Raw genomic sequence first — 19,142 nt, 5'->3', positions numbered from 1 at the left:
CATAAGTATCAATGTAGAATAGACTTCAAGGGTCAAATGTTTCTTGAACCATAAAAAAAGTACTATTAGAGCAAGGACTGATTTTTATTTGCCTGGTTCTGAAATTTTTATATCACAATTATATTTCCAGATATTTTATGGGCCTAAATATTTTTGTGAATCTCCATAATAACATAAAAGAAAATAAAGAGATAACAAAGGTGTTGTATACACAGGTGTTCATTCCTTCCTGTTCTCTGACTTCCCATCACTGTGTCACCTCTCAGATACCTGGGTAGGCATTTGGCCTCTGCCTCCTGCCACCTGCATAGCTCCCTTCCCCCACTGCACCTGCATCAGGACCCCTGGCCTTCCCCTTCAATGGCATCTGTACTCTTTAGGTTAGACTTTGTTAGCAGGAAAGAGGATGTCTAAGTGAACGCTACCATTTGGTTTTCCAAGATGACATGTGTTCTATTCTTTTTGCAGCTTTCCTCCTAAATACCGTGTATATTCATCACACTATATATAACCACTGTTATATAAGAGATAGTAAAATAGATTATTCTTTTCTTCTATAGTTCTTATAATGGAGGATCACCAAATCAATCTGGTATAGTAGAGATAGGTTGCATTCTGTATAGATCAGATGCACCCACCCTTCCAGTAGCTATTCAAGTGTCTATATAATAGAATGGAAGAGGCCAAACTTTGAACTGAATAGATAGATTTATAGAATAAGAGATGCAAAGAACTAAAGCTAAAGATTTAAAGGTACAGTATACAAAAGGGAAAGTGTATGGTAACTGTAAGTGAAGCCCTGGAGGAAAGAGTGGTAATTTTCAGTTTTCTAAAAAAATTAACTCTGAAACACTATAAATAAGTAATTGCTGTGGGAAATTGGTCTTTTAACACATCAAGTATCACTTTAGAAACTGTTGACTATTTTGTGTAAATTTTATAGTATAGGGCAAGAAAAGCTATATGGCATGTTGATCTCTTTACACCAAATAAGAAAGTCAGCCTTTGCCAGGAAACCATAGATCCTTTCTTCTGCCCTCTTATACTAAACTTTACCCAGAAGCCTCCGCTATCCCTTGATTACCACTACCACTGCCCCAAACTCCACCTCCCCGCCAACCCAATTTTATCCTCAATGTCCAGTCACTAAATCCAACCAACATTTTTTTTTTTCATTTTGCAGTGCTGGGGATCAGACCCAGGTCTCATACATGCTAGCAAGTGCTCTATCACTGAGCTGTACCTGCAACCCTTATACCAACATATTTTTTGCTAGCAAAGATGATACAAAGCCTCTGGGAAAGTGACTTTTAAACAGAAAGAACTTTAATTTTTTTTTTTTTTTTAATTGAGATGGGATCTCACTATGTTGCCCAGACTGGTCTCAAACCCTTGGGTTCAAGCTATTCTCTCACCTCAGTCTCCCAAGTAGCTGGGACTATAGGTATGCACCTAGGTGCTTGGCTAAAATTTTGACTTCTCACCAGAAAATCCTCTGCAAATTCTGTATGGCATTACCTTTGTTTTAGGCACTTTTCATTTCAGTACACTGTCTTGATTCTGCCCAGGAGGCAATTAAGTATTAATTATAATACAACCAGAGAGAAGGGACAGGTAGGAACCTGTTCAACAAAAGGAACCCTGTATTTCCCCTTGTTCTTGCTGGTCAGAGTCTAGCACTTCTCACTAAACCCTGAATCAGAAGTTCCTACCTAAATGATTTCAGATCATTAATACTCTGTTTTCAATAGCACACAGGAAGGAGATCCATTCTGCAGGAAAGGCAGTGACATAATGAAATAATGAGTGTGTCGGATGTGACACAGGAGTATCTCTGATCTAGCTGACACTTGTTCCGGAGGTGTGTTACCTCCACATCACATACAGGGAGATGGAGGTCTAGGAAACTGAGCGGCCACCTGAGTGCTGCAGGGCTATTAAATACCATGATCAGGAGTCACCCTGCCATTTTATCTTTGTAGCCCTTGAGATGTCTGACTGACTCACAGCATTCCTATTCTGATCCCTCTTGAAGCTCAATTCTTGAACACTGTCTTTGTCTTCAACTTCTTTGTCACTGGTTTCTGTGTACATTTGATGGGTCCCTTTTCCATTTGTGTAACTATTCAAAATAATGTGTCTGGAGTGTGACTTTATTTCAGGACTGAAAAAATACCTTGTAGTAGATTCATTGTGAAAAATATGACCAATCAATCCATTTTTGTTGGGTGAACATAAACTACCTTCTAAAATATGTAGATGATATTCTTTCAGTGCTTTGATTACTTAAGGGAAACTCATAAAATAGTCTATAAAGGTGTTCATTACAGATGGTATTCTTAACTGGTAGTTAGAAATGCTTGCTATGGGCCACACCTGTGATGCCAGTGGCTCAGGAGGCTGAGGCAGGAGAATCTCGTTCAAAGCCAGCTTGAGCAAAAGCAAGGCACTAAGCAACTCAGTGAGACCCTGTCTCTAAATAAAATACAAAATAGGGCTGGGAATGTGGTTCAGTGATTGAGTGTCCTGGAGTTCAATCCCTGGTATCCTGTCCCACCCCCCAAATAAAAGTGTGGTGTAGGCAGTGGACTAAAAACGAGTTAGAAAAGCAGATATCTTTTTCCCTAAAGTTCTTGATTTAGATTCAAGGGCCAGTGTAACGAGATGCCATGAATATCTCAGGCAGAACTGATGTTGAATTCACATTTGGAAAGTTTACCAATGAAAGGTTTAAAAATCATAATCATAGAGATTTAGAGCAGCTTTTAGTTGAAGAAGTAAAATTGACATTTGCTAACTGACTTGGAAATTTTCCCACAGATCATAGGGACTGGAATATGTCTTTTGGTTTAACTGGATCATTTCCTAAAAGATCATTTATAAGCTGTGTTCTAGTGTTTATTCGAGTCTTTCAACTAGCTCTAAAAGAAATGATTTCCTTTTGACTATTATGTAACATTGTTAATAATGAAATTCGATTATGGAATTAGCATACCTAAGCCTGATATTCTTTTATTTGGTAGTTCATCTTTACACTAAAGTTTTTCTTGTAGACTAATCCCTCTTTAATCTCAGAGTTTGCACATCTCAAATATTTGAATAGCATTATCAAGTTATTTTTTTGACCCATCACCTAAGTTGGAGCATGTCAGGTAACATGTTTAGTTTCTTGAAGTTTCCCTAGTACCAAATGTACATTTCGTTTGCTTAAGCTGTAGGGTTAAAGAAGGTGTATCTCAACTTATATTTCCCCTTCAAGCAGTTTAAACAAAATCAAACTTTCCAAAATTCTTAAAACCTTAAGTCACACACTCAAAATAATTGAAATTTCAACACTAGATTTATTTTTGTCTTCTTTGTGTGCACATGCATTTCACATTAGGATACAGATTTATTAAAATCTCACTACAGTCTTACATACCAATTTTGCAAAGATAAGTGATACTTTATGTTGGATATTAACTAATAAGATTCATTTCTACTACTTTTATGTTTTACACTTGAATGAACAGGGGAGAGTTACAGTAGTCACAGTAACATTAATAATGAGGGCAATAAAAATAGTTACACCCAAAAGCATTTGTTGGGTATTCCTGATGTGCAAAGTGTTATTTAATTCTCTAAACAGTCTAAGGGTGTTTGCTAACTTTCTTGCCTAAGATCACCCAGTAGCAAGGGCAGAATTAGGATCCAGATTCAGGCATAGTGACTCAGTCTTCTTTAAGCTAGTAATTCCTTAAACTTCTTTTTCAGGTTTTACCAGGAGGCTTTTGCTTTGGAAATAAGCATATGCATATTCCATTGTATTTTCCCCCTTGCTCTTTTATAATTTTGAGTTGACTTGCTGGAAATATACTGATACTCCAAGAAGATCTTGGTGAGTTTTCAGAGTAAGCTATTCGGGGGACAAATCTGCAAGCTGGCATATGCCAACTAGTATTGATAAGGTACTCACTGCCTTACATATATTATAATGATTTTATAGCAAAATAAAACCATTTTGTTGAGTGTGAATGCATGCATGCAGAATAATATTTGGTACTTTACAACACACTCATTGGCAGTAACCTTTTTTTCTTGCACAGCAAAACGGGATAAATGACAAAAGTATAACATGCAATCAGAGTTAGAATTTGGTAGCTTTGGGATTTCAACATAAGTTTCAATAATGAAGGTAAATGGTAACCCACTGTAATAGTCAAGTAAATAGAAGCCCTAATCTTTGGCTTATTTAGATATTTACTCAACATAGCTTCTAAAATAGCTGAGAACTTTTTGGAAGAAAGAAATGGAAGTGAGCACCTGCATTCCCAAGGTGAAGGCCTCCTTTTTGTAAATGCACCAGTTCTTCAAAAGGGTGTGTGCATGTTTAATGTGTGGGTGTGTTTGTCTAAGGAAGACATTGAGCTCCAAAAGGCAGAATGTTTCATAACCCAAAAATGTAATTGTGAATGGAATAATTAAATCTGATGATTAAATTAAAATAAGCCCACATGTGAGCCAAGTGCATATGTGGGCTCAACTCTCTCTAGCAGAAGTTCTAAGGCTCCACTTCAATCCAGCCAATAACTCCAGCCTCTCTCTTATTTGAATAGCAACAGATACTAACCCAGCCTAGGGAGCAGTAGAGTTCTTAAGTTCAAAGGAAGAGAGAGGAATTTCATTTTTTGACTGATGGTCTGATTTCCCCAGGAACTGATTGTAGATAGTGGGAATTAACCTTTAGCAAAAGATGTGGGCAACCACAGCCTTGCAGAAAAGACATACTTCAAAGTTGAGAAGGCAAGACACGCAGTTGCCCCAGGCTTGGGAGAGAGATCTGGAATGAGAATTCTGATCTCATAAAATTCACTTAAGATTTTTCAAACAGTCAGGCCAGCCTTTGTAGCTATAATTCTTAATCAGTCTGAGCTGAGTTTGGCCCATATAATTATTTTAGCTTAAAAAAAATAGCCATTAAATATTATAGTGTGTTTTTAGAATTGGTAGTGATGGTGGGAATGCTCAGACTTTCTTTTCACAAATTCCCATGTCTGTATAGATAGTCTACTTTTCTGTATATTCATAGTATTGTCATATTTGGTGGAGTGGGAAAATAGAACCCAGACAGCTACACCTCCTGGTGAATCCAAAGTTCTGGTCACAGTACTAATAATATCTTCTTTTCTTTTTTGTTTTTTAATTGAGGTAAATTTATAATTTACCATTTTCCAGTGTACAGTTCAGAAGTATCCACAGTGTTGTACAACCATCACCACTGTCATCTCTAGAACTTTCCTATCACCCCAATGATCTCTTCTTGACAAACTTTTTATCTCCTCTTGATAAGCCTTTTTTTCTAACAGATAAGAAAACGGATTGATTTTAGTTACATATTTTGTTTGTTTCTTTATTAGATAAGCAGTTATCTGATGAAAAAGGCAGAGAAAAGTAAAATAAGCAAGGATTCATGAACTGGATAAGTGGCTTATAATTTTAAGACTTGTGATAGTAACAAATAATCATAGAAAATTGTTTCAGAATGCAACTTGTACAAAAGTAATGAGCAACCTCATCCTTCAACTCTTGAACTGGGAAATAGATTTTGATAGACTCTCAGGTCTGATTGTTATTGCTAGTTACTAAGCAGTTTTTTGCGTTAAACACACTGTTATTTAATCCTTATTAGCAATTTAGCTACATAGATTACTTGTTGCCAATTTCATGAACTTTAAACATTTTATTGGACTCTGGTATTTTACTTTTCATCACTTCTAGCAGAAATGAGGCTTAGGGAAGTTAGATGACTGGTCTGAGGTCCCAACCAGTTGGTTTACCCAGGGTGATCGCTTATCAAACACTTGCTCCAACCATCAAGATATATTGCCTTTAGAAACATCTAAAATTGTACTTAGAAAAGGATTGTGTTCCTCCTTTGCATTCCTTCAGAGGTAAACTTTTGTTTAGTCAGAAGAGAGTTAAACTGTCATTTTAAGTTATAAACGGCCTTAGCTTACCAGATTATATTCCATTCAGTCCTAAATTCAGGCCAGCCCAGTGCCCCTGAGGCTGTTTGTGAACTGCAGGGTAGTTCCTCTGTTGATTTTCATAGCTGGGCTGTTGTCCTGCTAGGGAGTACCCAAGGACATTTTCTTCATGTAGCCTGAGGCTCTTTTTTTTTAATGTAACACCATTTAATAAAAAGAGAAGTAGTGTGAATAGGAAAGGTAGCATAAATTTAGTGTTGCCATGAGGACCAGCACTTGATGCTGGGAAGCTGAAGCCAGAGGAGACTGGGTTGGGGGACAAGCATTCTTTGAAGGCAGGGAGACAGTGGCCTGCAGGCCAGAGAACTAAGTGTACGCTCATCCCTGGTCCCTGAATATCCGGCTCTTGGAACTGGTGAGTACAAGGAGTGAGATGATGAGATTCAGCTGCTACTCCCAAAAGCATTGTCCAGCAGGATGATGGACATATGCAGCTGTGTGCTCACATGTGGCGAGCTCCCAAGGCTTATCCTGCCCTCCGCTCCCTGGGTCTGCTTGCAGTGTAGCATTCCTGGGTGGTGCGTCTGGCGTGCCTTCCCAGCATCTGCCCTGTCCTAGCATCTTGGCTTCCTCCATCCTGCACATCCAGAAGTACAGAAGTACAGGGCCCGCTGATGCTCAGTGGATTTTTAGCCAAATCCACTGGTTTGGCTAAAAAACAAACTACTCAGCCACACCCTCACCTCGGTCAGTGGGATTCTCCCTAGTCTCCTGACAGGTCTCTGGGTTTTCATTTCCTCTTTTGGCTAATGCTCTTCAGTTCATCCAGTTCTTTCTCCATCAAGTGGGATTCAATAGTGGTCTCAGAAAGCATGTCCAGGAGGATGTCCACTTTCAGCCGCAAGAGATTGTTCTCTTCCTCCAATTGCTGGTTCCGCCTATGAAGGCACTGAGCCTCCCTCCGGTCCACACCCCCACTGATTCCTGTTATCCACTGGCCATTTTCAAACTTCAGGCTTTGCCCAGCCAGGTTCATGGTAGGGGTTCCATAGTCGAGGCCCAGCTCCACCTCCCAGGTTGAACGATCCAAAAAGCGCAGGTTGGAGAGAGAAGCAGACTTCCGAGGAGGTGTCTTCTTCGGATTGAATATATTCCCAAAGAGAGGCATCTCTGGCCTGATAAAGGAAAGGCCTACTTTCCCTTCTCCCTCCCTAGGAATACATTGGTCCATTCCCCCCACCCCAGTGTCACCTTGGTAACCACTTCAGGCGGTTCCATTGTTGTGGGACAGGTGACAGTGGGGACCACTCCCGGTGTTGCCTGGAGAACACTTCACAGTAGCAAAATGGGCCTCTCCTAGATGCCCTTCCTCCCTCTGCTCCCATGGCCACAAAGCAGAGGACACCGCTTCCCAGAGGATATAGGCCCAGGTGCTGGTGCCAGCCAGAACTTTGCTGGGTCCCCTGAGGGACCCACAAGGAAACCTGCCCCCTGAGGCTCTTCTTGATTCAGCAGACCGTCTCTAAGATAGATGCAGGTCTCAAATATAAACCTGTCTGACTGGCGTTTAATTAATCAATCTAAACCCAGTACACTGATTAGCTATTAGCTTTGATTTTAAGGAACTGATGAGCTATTTGTCCTGGCCACCTTGGCCTCTAAATGCTGGCCACCTCTGATCAGTGTTGGAACTTTATTTACCTGGCTCACGATATAGCACCCAAACCTCACCTGTTGGAAACTTGCATCTGTGAAACCTGTGAATGAAAGGACATTTTCTTTCCTGATTCCACAAGGACAAAAGCAGTTTCAGGAGGACCCATCAAGGATGAATCAAGATAATCCCACCCTGCATTTTCCTTACCAAACTCCACATGTCCCCTGCCATTCACTCCCCAGGCTGTGTGGACCGAGACACTCTTCCCTCCTTGGCCAGGTGCACCCCCTGTTTTGGAGAGGAGAGATTGGGCATTAAATTTGACTTGTCTCTCACCTGGCCTTTATATATCAAAAGAGAGACAGCATCATTAAAGTGAAGAATATCCCTTTCCTAGTACAAACTCTGCAAAGTTCATCCTTAATCAGAAATATCTTGTCCCCCAGACATCATTAAATCTCTATTAATAACTTGTGAACGGATCCTTTTATCAATTGGGAATGCACTTAAAGGAAGTAAAGAACCAACTCTGGCTTACTAAAGCAGAAAAGGCTTTTTTTGGAGCAATGTGGAGGAGGTCACAGAATCAAAGGGAGAAATCAGAACAGGAATCAGAAAGGAACTTGTGTGTTCTTTAAAGTCCTGGTGCCAGAATGGGTCTGCTCCAGTCATCTTAAGGTCTTTTCTCAATCTGCTCAGGTTCCAATTCTGGGAAGAAAACATCTGACTATCCTGGTCAAAAACTGAAGGCAGAGGGCTGCTTCACTAGAGACTCCTCAGGCTGTGTTCATCAGCCCACAGCAAAGTGCTGATGTTTGAGACCTGATATGCTTTTGTTGGGGGCCTGACCTGTGCATGGTAGGGTGGTTCTGCCAGATGCCACCAGTTGTAGTACTCCACAGTGTCAAACAAAAATGTCTTCAGGTATTGCCAAATGCCTCCTGGGGAACAAAATCATCCTCACCTGAACATATAGTAAAATTGTTCCTCCAACCAGACAACAAATGGGTGCTTGATAGCAAAAATGAACAGTATCCAGTAAGGCTTTCCTGTAGGCTCCATCCAACCCAGGCCCTCTTCTTGGTTGTAACCCAGCCTCCTGTCCGTAGGGTGACGGGCTCTGCATGGTTCCGCCTCACAGACTCTCTGCCTTCTCACAGAATCGTGACATCTCCTGACTGTCCATGCCCAGCTATTCGTCACTCCCTCTCCTGGACCCTCACTGTACTGAGTACATACCTTTGTTTTCCACGAACAATTAGTATTTTTGTGGTTTTCTCCCCAGCTAAAGAACTTTCTAAGGACAGAAATTGGACCTCACTCATATCTGATGTCTTACATAGTGTTTGGTACACAGATACTTGGTAAATTTTATTTTTAATAACTCCATGAGCAGACTTTCAGGCCAAAATGGAATAAGGAATGGTTGTATTCCTGCCAGCTAGAGCCTGGCATTTTAGGCAGAGGCTGCCATTTCAGAACCCTAATAGGGAGTCCATACGTAGGCAGTTCCCATCTATCCTTCTACTAAGAAGCACACCTTGGAAACCCCATTTTAGCAGAATCCACGACACCCCACAGACTGTAGTGCCTGTCCTACCACTGGATCTTTCCTTGAAGGGGAACTCCACCAGGGAGCCTTCTGGCTCCTGCTTGATATTCAAGCTCAGAACAGGCTGAACTGATACATGAAAGAAGTTTCTGAGATGTTTCTAAGCTTTCCTCATAAAAGAGCCCCAAACTGATAAATACACAGCACTATTCCCCAGGCTGTTTCTGGTAGCCAAAATATAGCTTGCTTTTTAATCTTTTTAATAAAAACATTGCCCTGGCCTCCCAAGAGTGCTCCATCTGGGAGGCTTCTCAAGCAAACTAGCAAGTCCGGAGTCACAGCTCCCACACAACTCCACGGCTCTGCCAGGGCTTCCTGGGCTTCCTCCACTCCCTACAGATTTTTAGGTTATTTTTGTGAAAATCCACTTGACCACTTAGGTGCTTTTCCAGCTAGCTGAGCTGTGCCCTTGGGGCTTGGCCACCATAATTTTGAATAGAATCACACATAAATTCTAGTTTTACTTGAAGCAATTGTTCTTTATTTCAGTTGAGAAATATTTTCTAGTTTAGTTAAATAGAAAATCACTTCTGTCTTGTGCAATATTTTTCAAGTTCTAGTTGTCAGGAGAACATCTACCTCTCCTTTTCAGATTTAATAGGTTTCCTCCAGTCCTTCTAAGCAGCAGTTCTCACACGTGAGAATGTTCTAGAAACCCTGGGAGGGCTTGTTAAAACACACGTTACTGGGCCACCCAAAGTTCTGATTCAGTTCATCTGGGCTGGGATCAAGAATTTGCATTTCTAACTAGTTCTCAGGTACTATCAGTAAGATTGGTCTCTACTTTTAGACCCACTAGATCATAATTCCTATAAGAATCTCAGTAATTCTTGTATATTTTATAACATCTTTTGTGGAATTGAGAATGTGGCTCAGTGTTAGAACATCTGCCTAGCGTGTGCAAGACCCTGGGTTTAATTCTAGTACCACATAAAAAAATAAATGAATAACATCTTCCTCATTAATAATGTGTGATTTTTTTTTCCCTGCCAGCCTTAAAATCATATTAGGCAGTCAGATACTGATAGAATGAATGAATGAATGAATGAGCGAGCCCTTAACAAAGGTTCTATTTGTAGTTACTTAATTGATCTTTCTTTGTCTTTCACTAAACATTTATCAAACTCAATCACATATTTATTTTATTGGGCATCCTTGATTGGTATTAAGCAATGTATGAAATAGATTCAAAAAGGAGATATAATTCTTTTACTTATTTCTCAAGACTTAAAATAATTTTAATTGTCCCAGTAATTCCCTGTAATTTCAGAACTAAACAATACTCAAACCATTTCAGCCCAGGCACTTAGTTAAGGGAGCCAGAACAAGATTGTGTCTTTGCAGGGTTGGTTTAGAGGCATATTCAAACTGCCAGCCAGTTGCTCTCAATCATGTTTATAAGCAGTAATATTAGTTGTACATCCAGAAGGCCATTTAAGGAGTTAAAGAGTTCAGGTCATGATTATGCTGATTTTTAAGTGAAGGTCTGGTTAGATTTTGTATTGTATATTACAAAATAATAGGGCGTTCACTTGTAGCTTTGTATGTATATTGAATTCGTACTGGAGCTGGCAGAAATTTTTCTAGGTGAAGCATGGAAATATGCATAGATAGGAGCCCCTTAAACAGTAAGGGCTTCTGTTTGCAGGGAGTTGCCACAGTTACTTGGAGGCCACCCAGAAAACATCCTTAAGCACAAAACTCTTAGGCACTTCTCCCAGGTATCACGCCAAGACAAGAACCCCAGCCACAACCAAGCGTTGAGAGCATTGTGCTCTGATGTGTCATGAAGTGTGTGCCCATCCTAGTCTCACGAGTGTCCCAGTCGTGCAGCTGGGCAAAGTCAATACCAGCCTGCTGCCCACCCAGCAGAACCCAGTTTTTTCGGTTCAAAGTGTATTCTATAAAACAAATAGAATTGCTCAAGAACCAATGGTATTTTGACTGTTTCCAAGCGAGTAAGGGATCCTGAATAAGGTAACTACATAGGGTCATGGGTGTCATGCAGAAGCAAGGAGAATTTTTTTCCCAGTATTTCTCCACTCTAGGATGCTGATATTTAAATATGGACTGTTTTTGAATGTATATTATCTTAAAGAATTTGAGTGCATGAGGGATTTGTCATTGTGCCTAAAGAGCATGAAATCTGGGATCAAATTGATAAAATTAAGAAAAAAACCCTGAGTTTTGTGTGACTGCTTTGTTTTCTTGTTTATGAGTTGGATCCCTCACAGGTGCACTTTAAGGAGAAAGTGCGTTAGTACTGTTAGCACAGGGCCTGGCACTCATAAGTAGCTCTTGTCATCTGTTGGTGCCAATGGGCAGTCTCTGACAGACCCTTTCTAGACCAGCTGTCTAGGTCAGTCCCCGGGGGTGGCATCTCTCTCCACTCTATTTGGAACTCGGGGGAGTAGCACTCAGTGCCACTTGGGAATCCTGACTGCTTCAAGAGTTAATCTTGACATCCATTTGATATCATAATTTACTTTAGTCAGGCCTAGAATAGTCATCCTATATTTGAAGCTTATGAAACACGTCACTATGAGCAAAGTGGTAAGAACGTAGATGTTCTGGCTCGTATCATCTTTTACTATCCCATGGGCCTCTCAGGTAAAATGAGGAGAAAAATAAATCATCATTCTTCAACTGCTAATTATTTACTGTCCACCTCTCTGAGTAGGATGACTAGATGAAACAACTCACTGTTTTCCTTTTCACAACTAATATGGGCAACATATGTCCTGATGCAGTTTTGCCTTTCTTCTATTGCCATTGATCCATTTCTCTTTTCATCTGTGAAGTTTTCACTTGTTTTTGTGAGTCCTTTAGACAAAACTCATCCATTCCCCCTGCAATTTAGGTTGTTTCCCCTGAATATCTTTGTCACCTCTACCCACTCACAGAGTTACAGCTCCAGCCTATTCTCAGAAGGTCCTCAGAAAGTACAAATACAATCATCACGGTTTTAAAATTAAGCCTTAAAGACAAAGGGGACGTTATCCTCAACTTTAAAAAAAAAATTCAAAGTGTTCTTAGAATTTTTTTGAGTATACACATAGATACAGAGCAGCTTCAGTTTTTCTTATTTGCGGAACTACCTGAAACATTGGATTTTTCTTTGAAGACTCTCTGTGGTGTTTATTCACGTCGATACTTGTAAAACATGTAAATCTAATCAGGGAGAATGCCACAACCATGTACCCAGAGATTTTTGTACTTAACTGTTATTCTAGATCCCCTCAGGTCCTGATCTCCTCCTTTTTGCAACTTTCATCTTTAGCAATCACACTGACATAAAATTACCAAGCCATTAAGGCTCTCTCACCATATTTTATGAGAAAAGACCACAAGTGTATTTTCTCTTATTGTCACAGTCTCTGTTCTCTGAGGTGCAGGAATGGTTCAGATGGGAAATTGGAGTAGGAAGCATGCTAGTTAGGTCTGTCTGCCGAGGAGAAAGCAAGGTCATATTTATGCTGGCACTTGGTTGAACTGAAGTGAACCACTTCAAAGAAACAGGAGGGTCATACTTACTCGAATAGGTTGGCTCTGAGTAAATGGTTTTACCTTCTGACAGTTCTAGTCATTTTAATTATAAACGACCAGTCATATAATTATAGCATGTTTCAAATATTAAAAGGAAGAAAATAGTGTAATGGGTTAGCACATTTGACTGAAAGCCCTGTCTAAATATTTTCTCCACATATAGGCTCTGCATCAAGAAACTGGCACATAGGAAATGCGCAAAGCCTGATTTATAATCAGATTGAGTCAACTTATGTAACCGGCATCTAGAAAGCAGTGTACAATGTGCAATTTGAGTGATCATCAAAGACCTAGCGTTCCTCTCATTAGTCACTTAGCTGGATAAAAGGAGAGACCTGCTTTCATCCATAGGAATTATTTTACTGTATAAAAGGAACTTGCGTTTTGAACTTTAGTAATACAAATTAAGCCACAGCAATGACATTCTCTTCTAGTAACTGCTGCTTAACTCCTAAGATGGAGCCATTAAAATTTGAACTTGAATGAGGATGAAAATATTTTTTTCTGCAGTTGAAAATATTATAATATTCTTGGTGTTGTCAGCTATACTAGGCCTAGACTGTGGCATACAAGTATGGGTTTGGAGCTGCCATTTTTATGTTGGCCTGTTTCCCATCCTGTACACACCACCTGGTGGGAGCGACCACATCCATGTCTTTAGACTCAGACTCTCCTCAGAACTCCGCATTTTCACTGCCATCTGCAGCCTGGACATCTCCACATGGAGCATCCCCTTGCACCTTAAATTTGGCAAGCAGTTGTTCTCTGCTGTCCTGCTTTTTCTGTGCCCCAGTTGAATTTACCCTTCTTGTTCCATTGGCCACTGACTCAGAGCCTCAGATTGGTCTGCCAGGGTCTTTGCTACCCTCAGCCTTCCCTACCAGGCCACTTTGTAGCCAACAGACATTTTGTATTTTATGTTGTCCCCTCCCTAAAAGACCCAAATTTCAGTCTAAATCCTCCCCATCTTTTATATTTCTGCTCAGATGTCATCTCCTCCACAAACCTTCTAAATCTCCCCATTGGAACAGTCTCCTTCTGTTCTCCGAATGACTCTCCTTTGTATGCTATTAACATCCACAACTTACTTCTTAACAAAATTTTATGTTGAAAATTTTCAAATATTTGGCGAAGTCGAATGAATAATATGCTCACATTCATGCTTGCCATTTTGGTTCTATACAATAAAAACTCATAATTAACATTTTGAAATATTTACATTTGTTCCTCCTTCCATCTGCCCATCAATCTGTCATATACTTTAATGCATTCCAAAGTAAGTAGCAAATTTATGTTTTACCACTGGATACTTTGGAACATATAGCTAACTAGCATTTAATTTTTGCTTACTTTTTTAGGTAAAAATTTTAGACAACAAGATGCACAAATCTTAAATGTTCCAGTCAATAAATTTTGACCCACATATATAAAACTTTATAATTTAAATCACTGTACAGATAGAGGACATTATTATCACAATAGAAAATTCCTTCATGTCCCTTCTCAGCCTATTCCAGTCTTCATTCCTAAAGACAACACCATTCTGATTTTATTTCACCATAGATTAGTGTGGCCCATTTTGGAATTTCCTATAAATGACATCAAACAGTATGTCCTCTTTTGCATAAAGTGTCTGCCACTCTGTGTACAGTTTTTGAGATTCATCTGCGGTGTTGCGGGTCTGAGTAGCCTATTCCTTCTGTCGCTTAGTGATACTCCATTATATGAACACAGCAGTGTCGCCCGTATCCTGTTGAGAAGTCTTTTGTCATTTCCATCATGGGGTTGTATAAGTTTTTTTCTCTGTTGACACATGCTTTCATTTTCCTTTGGGTAAATTCTTAGGAGTGAAGTTTCTTGGTTACAGAGTAGGTATTTGTTTAGTTTTACAAAAAACTGCTGGACCTTTTTCCAAAGTGAACCATTTTACCGTTCCACCACAAACATATGACAACTCAGGCTGCCCACAGCCTTGTCAACATTTGGTGGGATTAGTCTTTTTATTTTTAGCCATTCTGGTGGGTGTGCAGTGTTATCTCATTGTGATCTTAGCAATTTGTTTCCCAGTGACTAATGATGTTGGGTGTCTCGTCAGTGCTTGTTGTATTTATTTGGATATTTTCTTTTGTGATAGTCTGACTTTATGAAAGACCAACTCTCTTGTCCATTTATAATTTTTTTAAAAAACCTTTAGGACTGGGGAGATAACTCAGTTGGTAGAGTGCTTGCCTTGCAAGCACAAGGTCCTGGGTTCGATCCCCAGTACCATGGGGGGAAAAAAACTTTAAAAATGAGTTGAAGGAGTTCTTTACACATTGAGATACCAGTCCATGTTTTATGGGTATTTTCTCCTACTGATTTCATTTACTTAGTGCTTTCTTTTCAAGAGTAAATATTTTTAATTTTGATGAAATCTAACATCAATTTTTTATGGTTATTGCTTTCTTTGTCATAAGAAAACTTTGCCTACCTCAGAGTCACAAAGATATTCTGTGACATTTCTTCCAGACACTTCATAATTTTATTCTTACACTGACATGTGAAACCATTACATTTTAGTTCCTATCTGAAGTATGAGAGGGCAGTCAAGGTTAACTTCCCCACATAGGATACCCTCTTCCACAGTTTGCCTTGGTGATTGTGCCCCTCACACCTTGGTATGGTGATGTAGCTTACTCATTTATGTGCTCATGGCCCATCCTGAGCCTTTATACCTAGCAAATATTCAATTCTCATTCACTGAACTGCTTCAAAGATTAATAGAACAGCCAGCCTATAATCCCCAGCAACTCGGAAGGCTGAGGCAGGAGGATCGCCAGTTCAAAGCCAGCCTCAGTAAAAGCAAGGTGCCAAGCACCTCAGTGAGACCCTGTATCTAAATAAAATACAAAATAGGGCTGGGGATGTGGCTCAGTCAAGTGCCCCTGAGTTCAATCCCCAGTAGCCACCCCCCCAATAAAAATGATTAATAGAACAATAGAAGATTCTGGCAATCTTTTAATGTCTTGGTATTGGAAGTAGTTTTATAGGATCTATCCCTTAAATTAAATGTCAGTACAGTGCCTCTTGAGCCCTTAAACCAAGAATATAGATTGAAGCAACAGACTGGTTTCTTGAATCTTTGCCTTTGGCTTCCTTGGAGTGTAAACTAGAGAGAAATTGAGGTTTTTATTTCATTCTTAATATATGCCGGACACAATACCTCATTGCTTTTGGTTCTTTCTTAATTTATCTTTATAGCAACTTTGTATATCAGATGAGAAAATTTGAGTATCAGAGCTTTTCAGTGACTTCTATATTACACAATTAGTAATTTCCAAAGGTATGAGTTCTGTAAGACAGGGACCTGGAGGAAAGCCAGTAACTTGATTCTGATGTAAAATTTATACTTGATTGGTTTTGAAGTGTATAGAACTCAGTAATAAAACCGAGTAAGTAATTAAACTTACTAAATTCTGAATCATCCCAGTCAAAGACAACTAGAAAATTCAGTCTTCTAACATCATTCCAAGTGGATCATGACACATCAATAACAAAAATTCTTGGGAAATGCATTTGGGACTGAATCTCTGTGCTAAGTGCTGGTTAAAGAATAAAAATGCTTTAAAATAAAAAATGGCTTCATGACCCACATAGTGCCCAGGGCTTTATGAAATGTCCTCACAGTCATGTTACAGAGCCAAACTCTTATCATGAAAAGCCAGAGTGTTTGATTTGAATCTGTGTCCTTGTCCCTCCTGGTGGCTGCAGTAATGTGATGCTCATCTCTCCTCTGGTCGCAGGTATGCTTCAGAAGCGTCCTTCGATTGATGACTTTGTGGACGCCCTTGTTTCTGACTTGGATCTGGACTTTGAAACTTTCCTCATGGATTCTGAATAATGGAAATGCCTTGGATCTTTTCAAAGTCTTGTCAATATTAACTTTCTTATAAATACTATTGCCGTGAGAACTCATTTCTGATTTCAGTATTCGTTTATGTAATAATTCTTTAAACTGTAATAACAAACCTTAAACTTATGGAACTTTAAATAAATAACTTGTTTGAATTATACCAGCTTTTCACCTGTTTTGGCAAATTTTAGAACATATGGTAATCTACTCCGCAAACTAGTAAAAACTGCACTTCTACATGGAGTTGATAAATGTTAAAGTTCAGTCATTTCTGTATTGTGACCACTCCCCCTCAATATCTCCCCTTCTTGTTGATTTTTAGTTGGTTATATTAGAGACTTAGTTAAAAGCATAATTAGTTTAGTTTAGGACATAGGTTCAAGCAGTCTTCAGACGGATCATACATAGTTTTTAGAGAATAATTACCATTTCTTAAGACCATTATATTAAAGAACTTGTGATTACTTGCATTAACTTTTCTGAGTCTGGGACTCAGGGACTACACAGATGGACTCAAAACTGAGAGGTGTTGAACTCATACTTTTCTGGCTTGATTTTGAAAGTACCATTAATGTGCATGCCAAGGCCAAGCACCAGGTACCCAGAGAATCCGGGATTTAAACCATGTCCGTGTCTTTATCCAGAACCCAGCTGCTTTCTTCTGTTGCATACTGTGTTATTGCAAACTTGTTAATATCAGGAGAGAAACCATTAAATGGGTTTTTCCCACCATTAAAGTCAAAAAGTTAATTATAGCTTTTCAGTTTAAAATGCTATCTGCCAACAGCTTCTTCCTGCTTCTCACTAAATGACCAATGATGAAGCAGAAAAATTCAAAATCTTCCAAAGTAGGACACACATTCAACCTATTCACAGACTGTGAAGGAATGTCTACAAGCTCGCTAACAGATAAGACCAGATGAAGAGATGTCATCAGTGAGCCGCCCATGCCTAATCCCCCTGGATGCCAGAGGCCCTGACCCTTCCTCCTTTCTCACCTCCTATTCTCATGTGCAAATCCAAATTTATAACAACCAAACAGCAGAGCAACTGGCATACCACCAGGACACGGCTTCTGTGGCAGCCACAGTGCTGTAGGTTGTCCCTCTTCCTGCTCCTCCCCCTCTAAGTTTCTCTAAACAGGAACACTTGGAAACTGCAACTCACAGGAAACATACAAGCAGAGAGCAAGGCAGGCCTGGCCATGGCATCTGCTCAGTGCCCAGAGCAAAGTCGGGAAAGGGATTGGGGTGGTGTTGGCAACAGGAAGTGCCCCAGTGCCAGTGCCCCGGGAAGCATCGAGCTGTTCCTGTGTCCCACCCTATTTATTCTCGGTATCGAGCTAGGGAGGGAAAGATCTTATCCTTGCAGACTTGCACTAGCAGATGCCAGCTCAGTTCTGGGAAATGGACTTGGAGAACCCCACCTGCCAGTCAGTTGCAGATAAATCTGAAAAGGTGCTTTAACCAGCTCCAGGTGTCCTGACAGAGACAAACCCCTGCATCTTTATAAATGTTTTTTCAGTTGAGTGGAAACAGAAAAGGAAATCTATGTGGAGCCTTCAGGAAACTTTCTTCAGTCACCCGGGAGGTGTGAAGTGGTAACTTTGAAAATTATTTTTAAGAGAAGCTGAAGCACACTGTAGAAAACCTTTCTGTATTCTTGAGATTAAAGTAAACATGCTGTTTTTGAAATTGAAAGCCATAGAAAAGAAGCTAAGGGAAAAAGACAATAAGATAAGCTGAAAAGGAGATGAGATGAGTAGAATAAGAAAAAAATGCAGAGAAATAAAAACCACAACAATGCTTTAGAATGTGATTGGAAGCATTCTGAGCAAAATTGTCAAGGACGAGCCTGAGACACACAGAATGCAGGTTAAAGGGATGTGATGACAGCAGACGGTGACCACGCAGTCTGAATCACAGAACTGAGAATGAAGCTGGGAAAGTCAGAACCAAAGGAATCACCAGAAATATATTCTCGTGTACTCCTGTGTTCCCAAATCAGCGACTAGCGGTATGTAGGTGATCCCATAGATAAATGCTATGCAATGAATTTAAGAAAAATTTTTGAGCAGGAAAGAAAAAACGAGTACAGAATTTAAAAGGGGAATCCTTGAAGGCTGCACAACACTGTAAATACCCTTAGTGCAACTGAACTGTGTATTTTAATGGGCACAAAATGGGAAATTTGATGAGTATTACAAACAATATTTTAGAAAGGAAAATTCTGAATTTCAGACCAAAAAAGTAATAAAATCCAACACATTTTTTTGAGAGGTAAAATATAAATAAAATTTAACCCTTTTATCCCAAATTGGGCATTGCTGAACACTTCTCAAGAACTGTTACTTAGTGTCCCATAAACTCAGAAGGGTCTTGTTGTTAAATACATTTGTGAAATGCACGGAAGCCTTGGAAGCTCACTGCATTGATTGGCAAACTTAAGACTACTGTACATATTCAGCAT

The 19,142-nt window shown here is 39.7% G+C and overlaps 2 protein-coding genes across 5 annotated transcripts in view; one reads left to right on the top strand and one right to left on the bottom strand.

Annotated features, from left to right (window-relative positions):
- Window positions 1-17,279, top strand: part of MIPEP (mitochondrial intermediate peptidase) — a 164,474-nt gene extending 147,195 nt beyond the window's left edge. Inside the window, exons 19-20 of one of the 4 annotated variants that reach the window (XR_013763660.1) lie at window positions 3,754-3,877; window positions 16,564-17,279. Coding sequence is in view for 3 of the 4 variants with exons in the window: in XM_079138846.1 (XP_078994972.1) it covers window positions 16,564-16,661 (98 nt within the window). In the remaining variant the exon portion in view is untranslated. The remainder of the gene's footprint in view (window positions 1-3,753; window positions 3,878-16,563) is intronic. The other 3 variants (XM_079138846.1, XM_079138847.1, XM_079138845.1) reach the window with 3 other exon arrangements.
- On the bottom strand, window positions 6,627-16,523 carry LOC306659920 (protein chibby homolog 1-like). Its single transcript, XM_079137880.1, has one exon. The coding sequence runs from the start codon at window positions 7,195-7,197 to the stop codon at window positions 6,757-6,759; it is 441 nt and encodes a 146-aa protein (XP_078994006.1). The 5' UTR covers window positions 7,198-16,523; the 3' UTR covers window positions 6,627-6,756.
- Window positions 17,280-19,142: the final 1,863 nt, after the last annotated feature.

Source organism: Sciurus vulgaris (genome assembly GCF_902686455.1).
Source record: "Sciurus vulgaris genome assembly, chromosome: 4".
In the NCBI taxonomy this organism is placed as follows: domain Eukaryota; kingdom Metazoa; phylum Chordata; class Mammalia; order Rodentia; family Sciuridae; genus Sciurus; species Sciurus vulgaris.
Note: the sequence above shows the minus strand (reverse complement) of the source record. Positions and strands in the feature narration are given on the sequence as shown.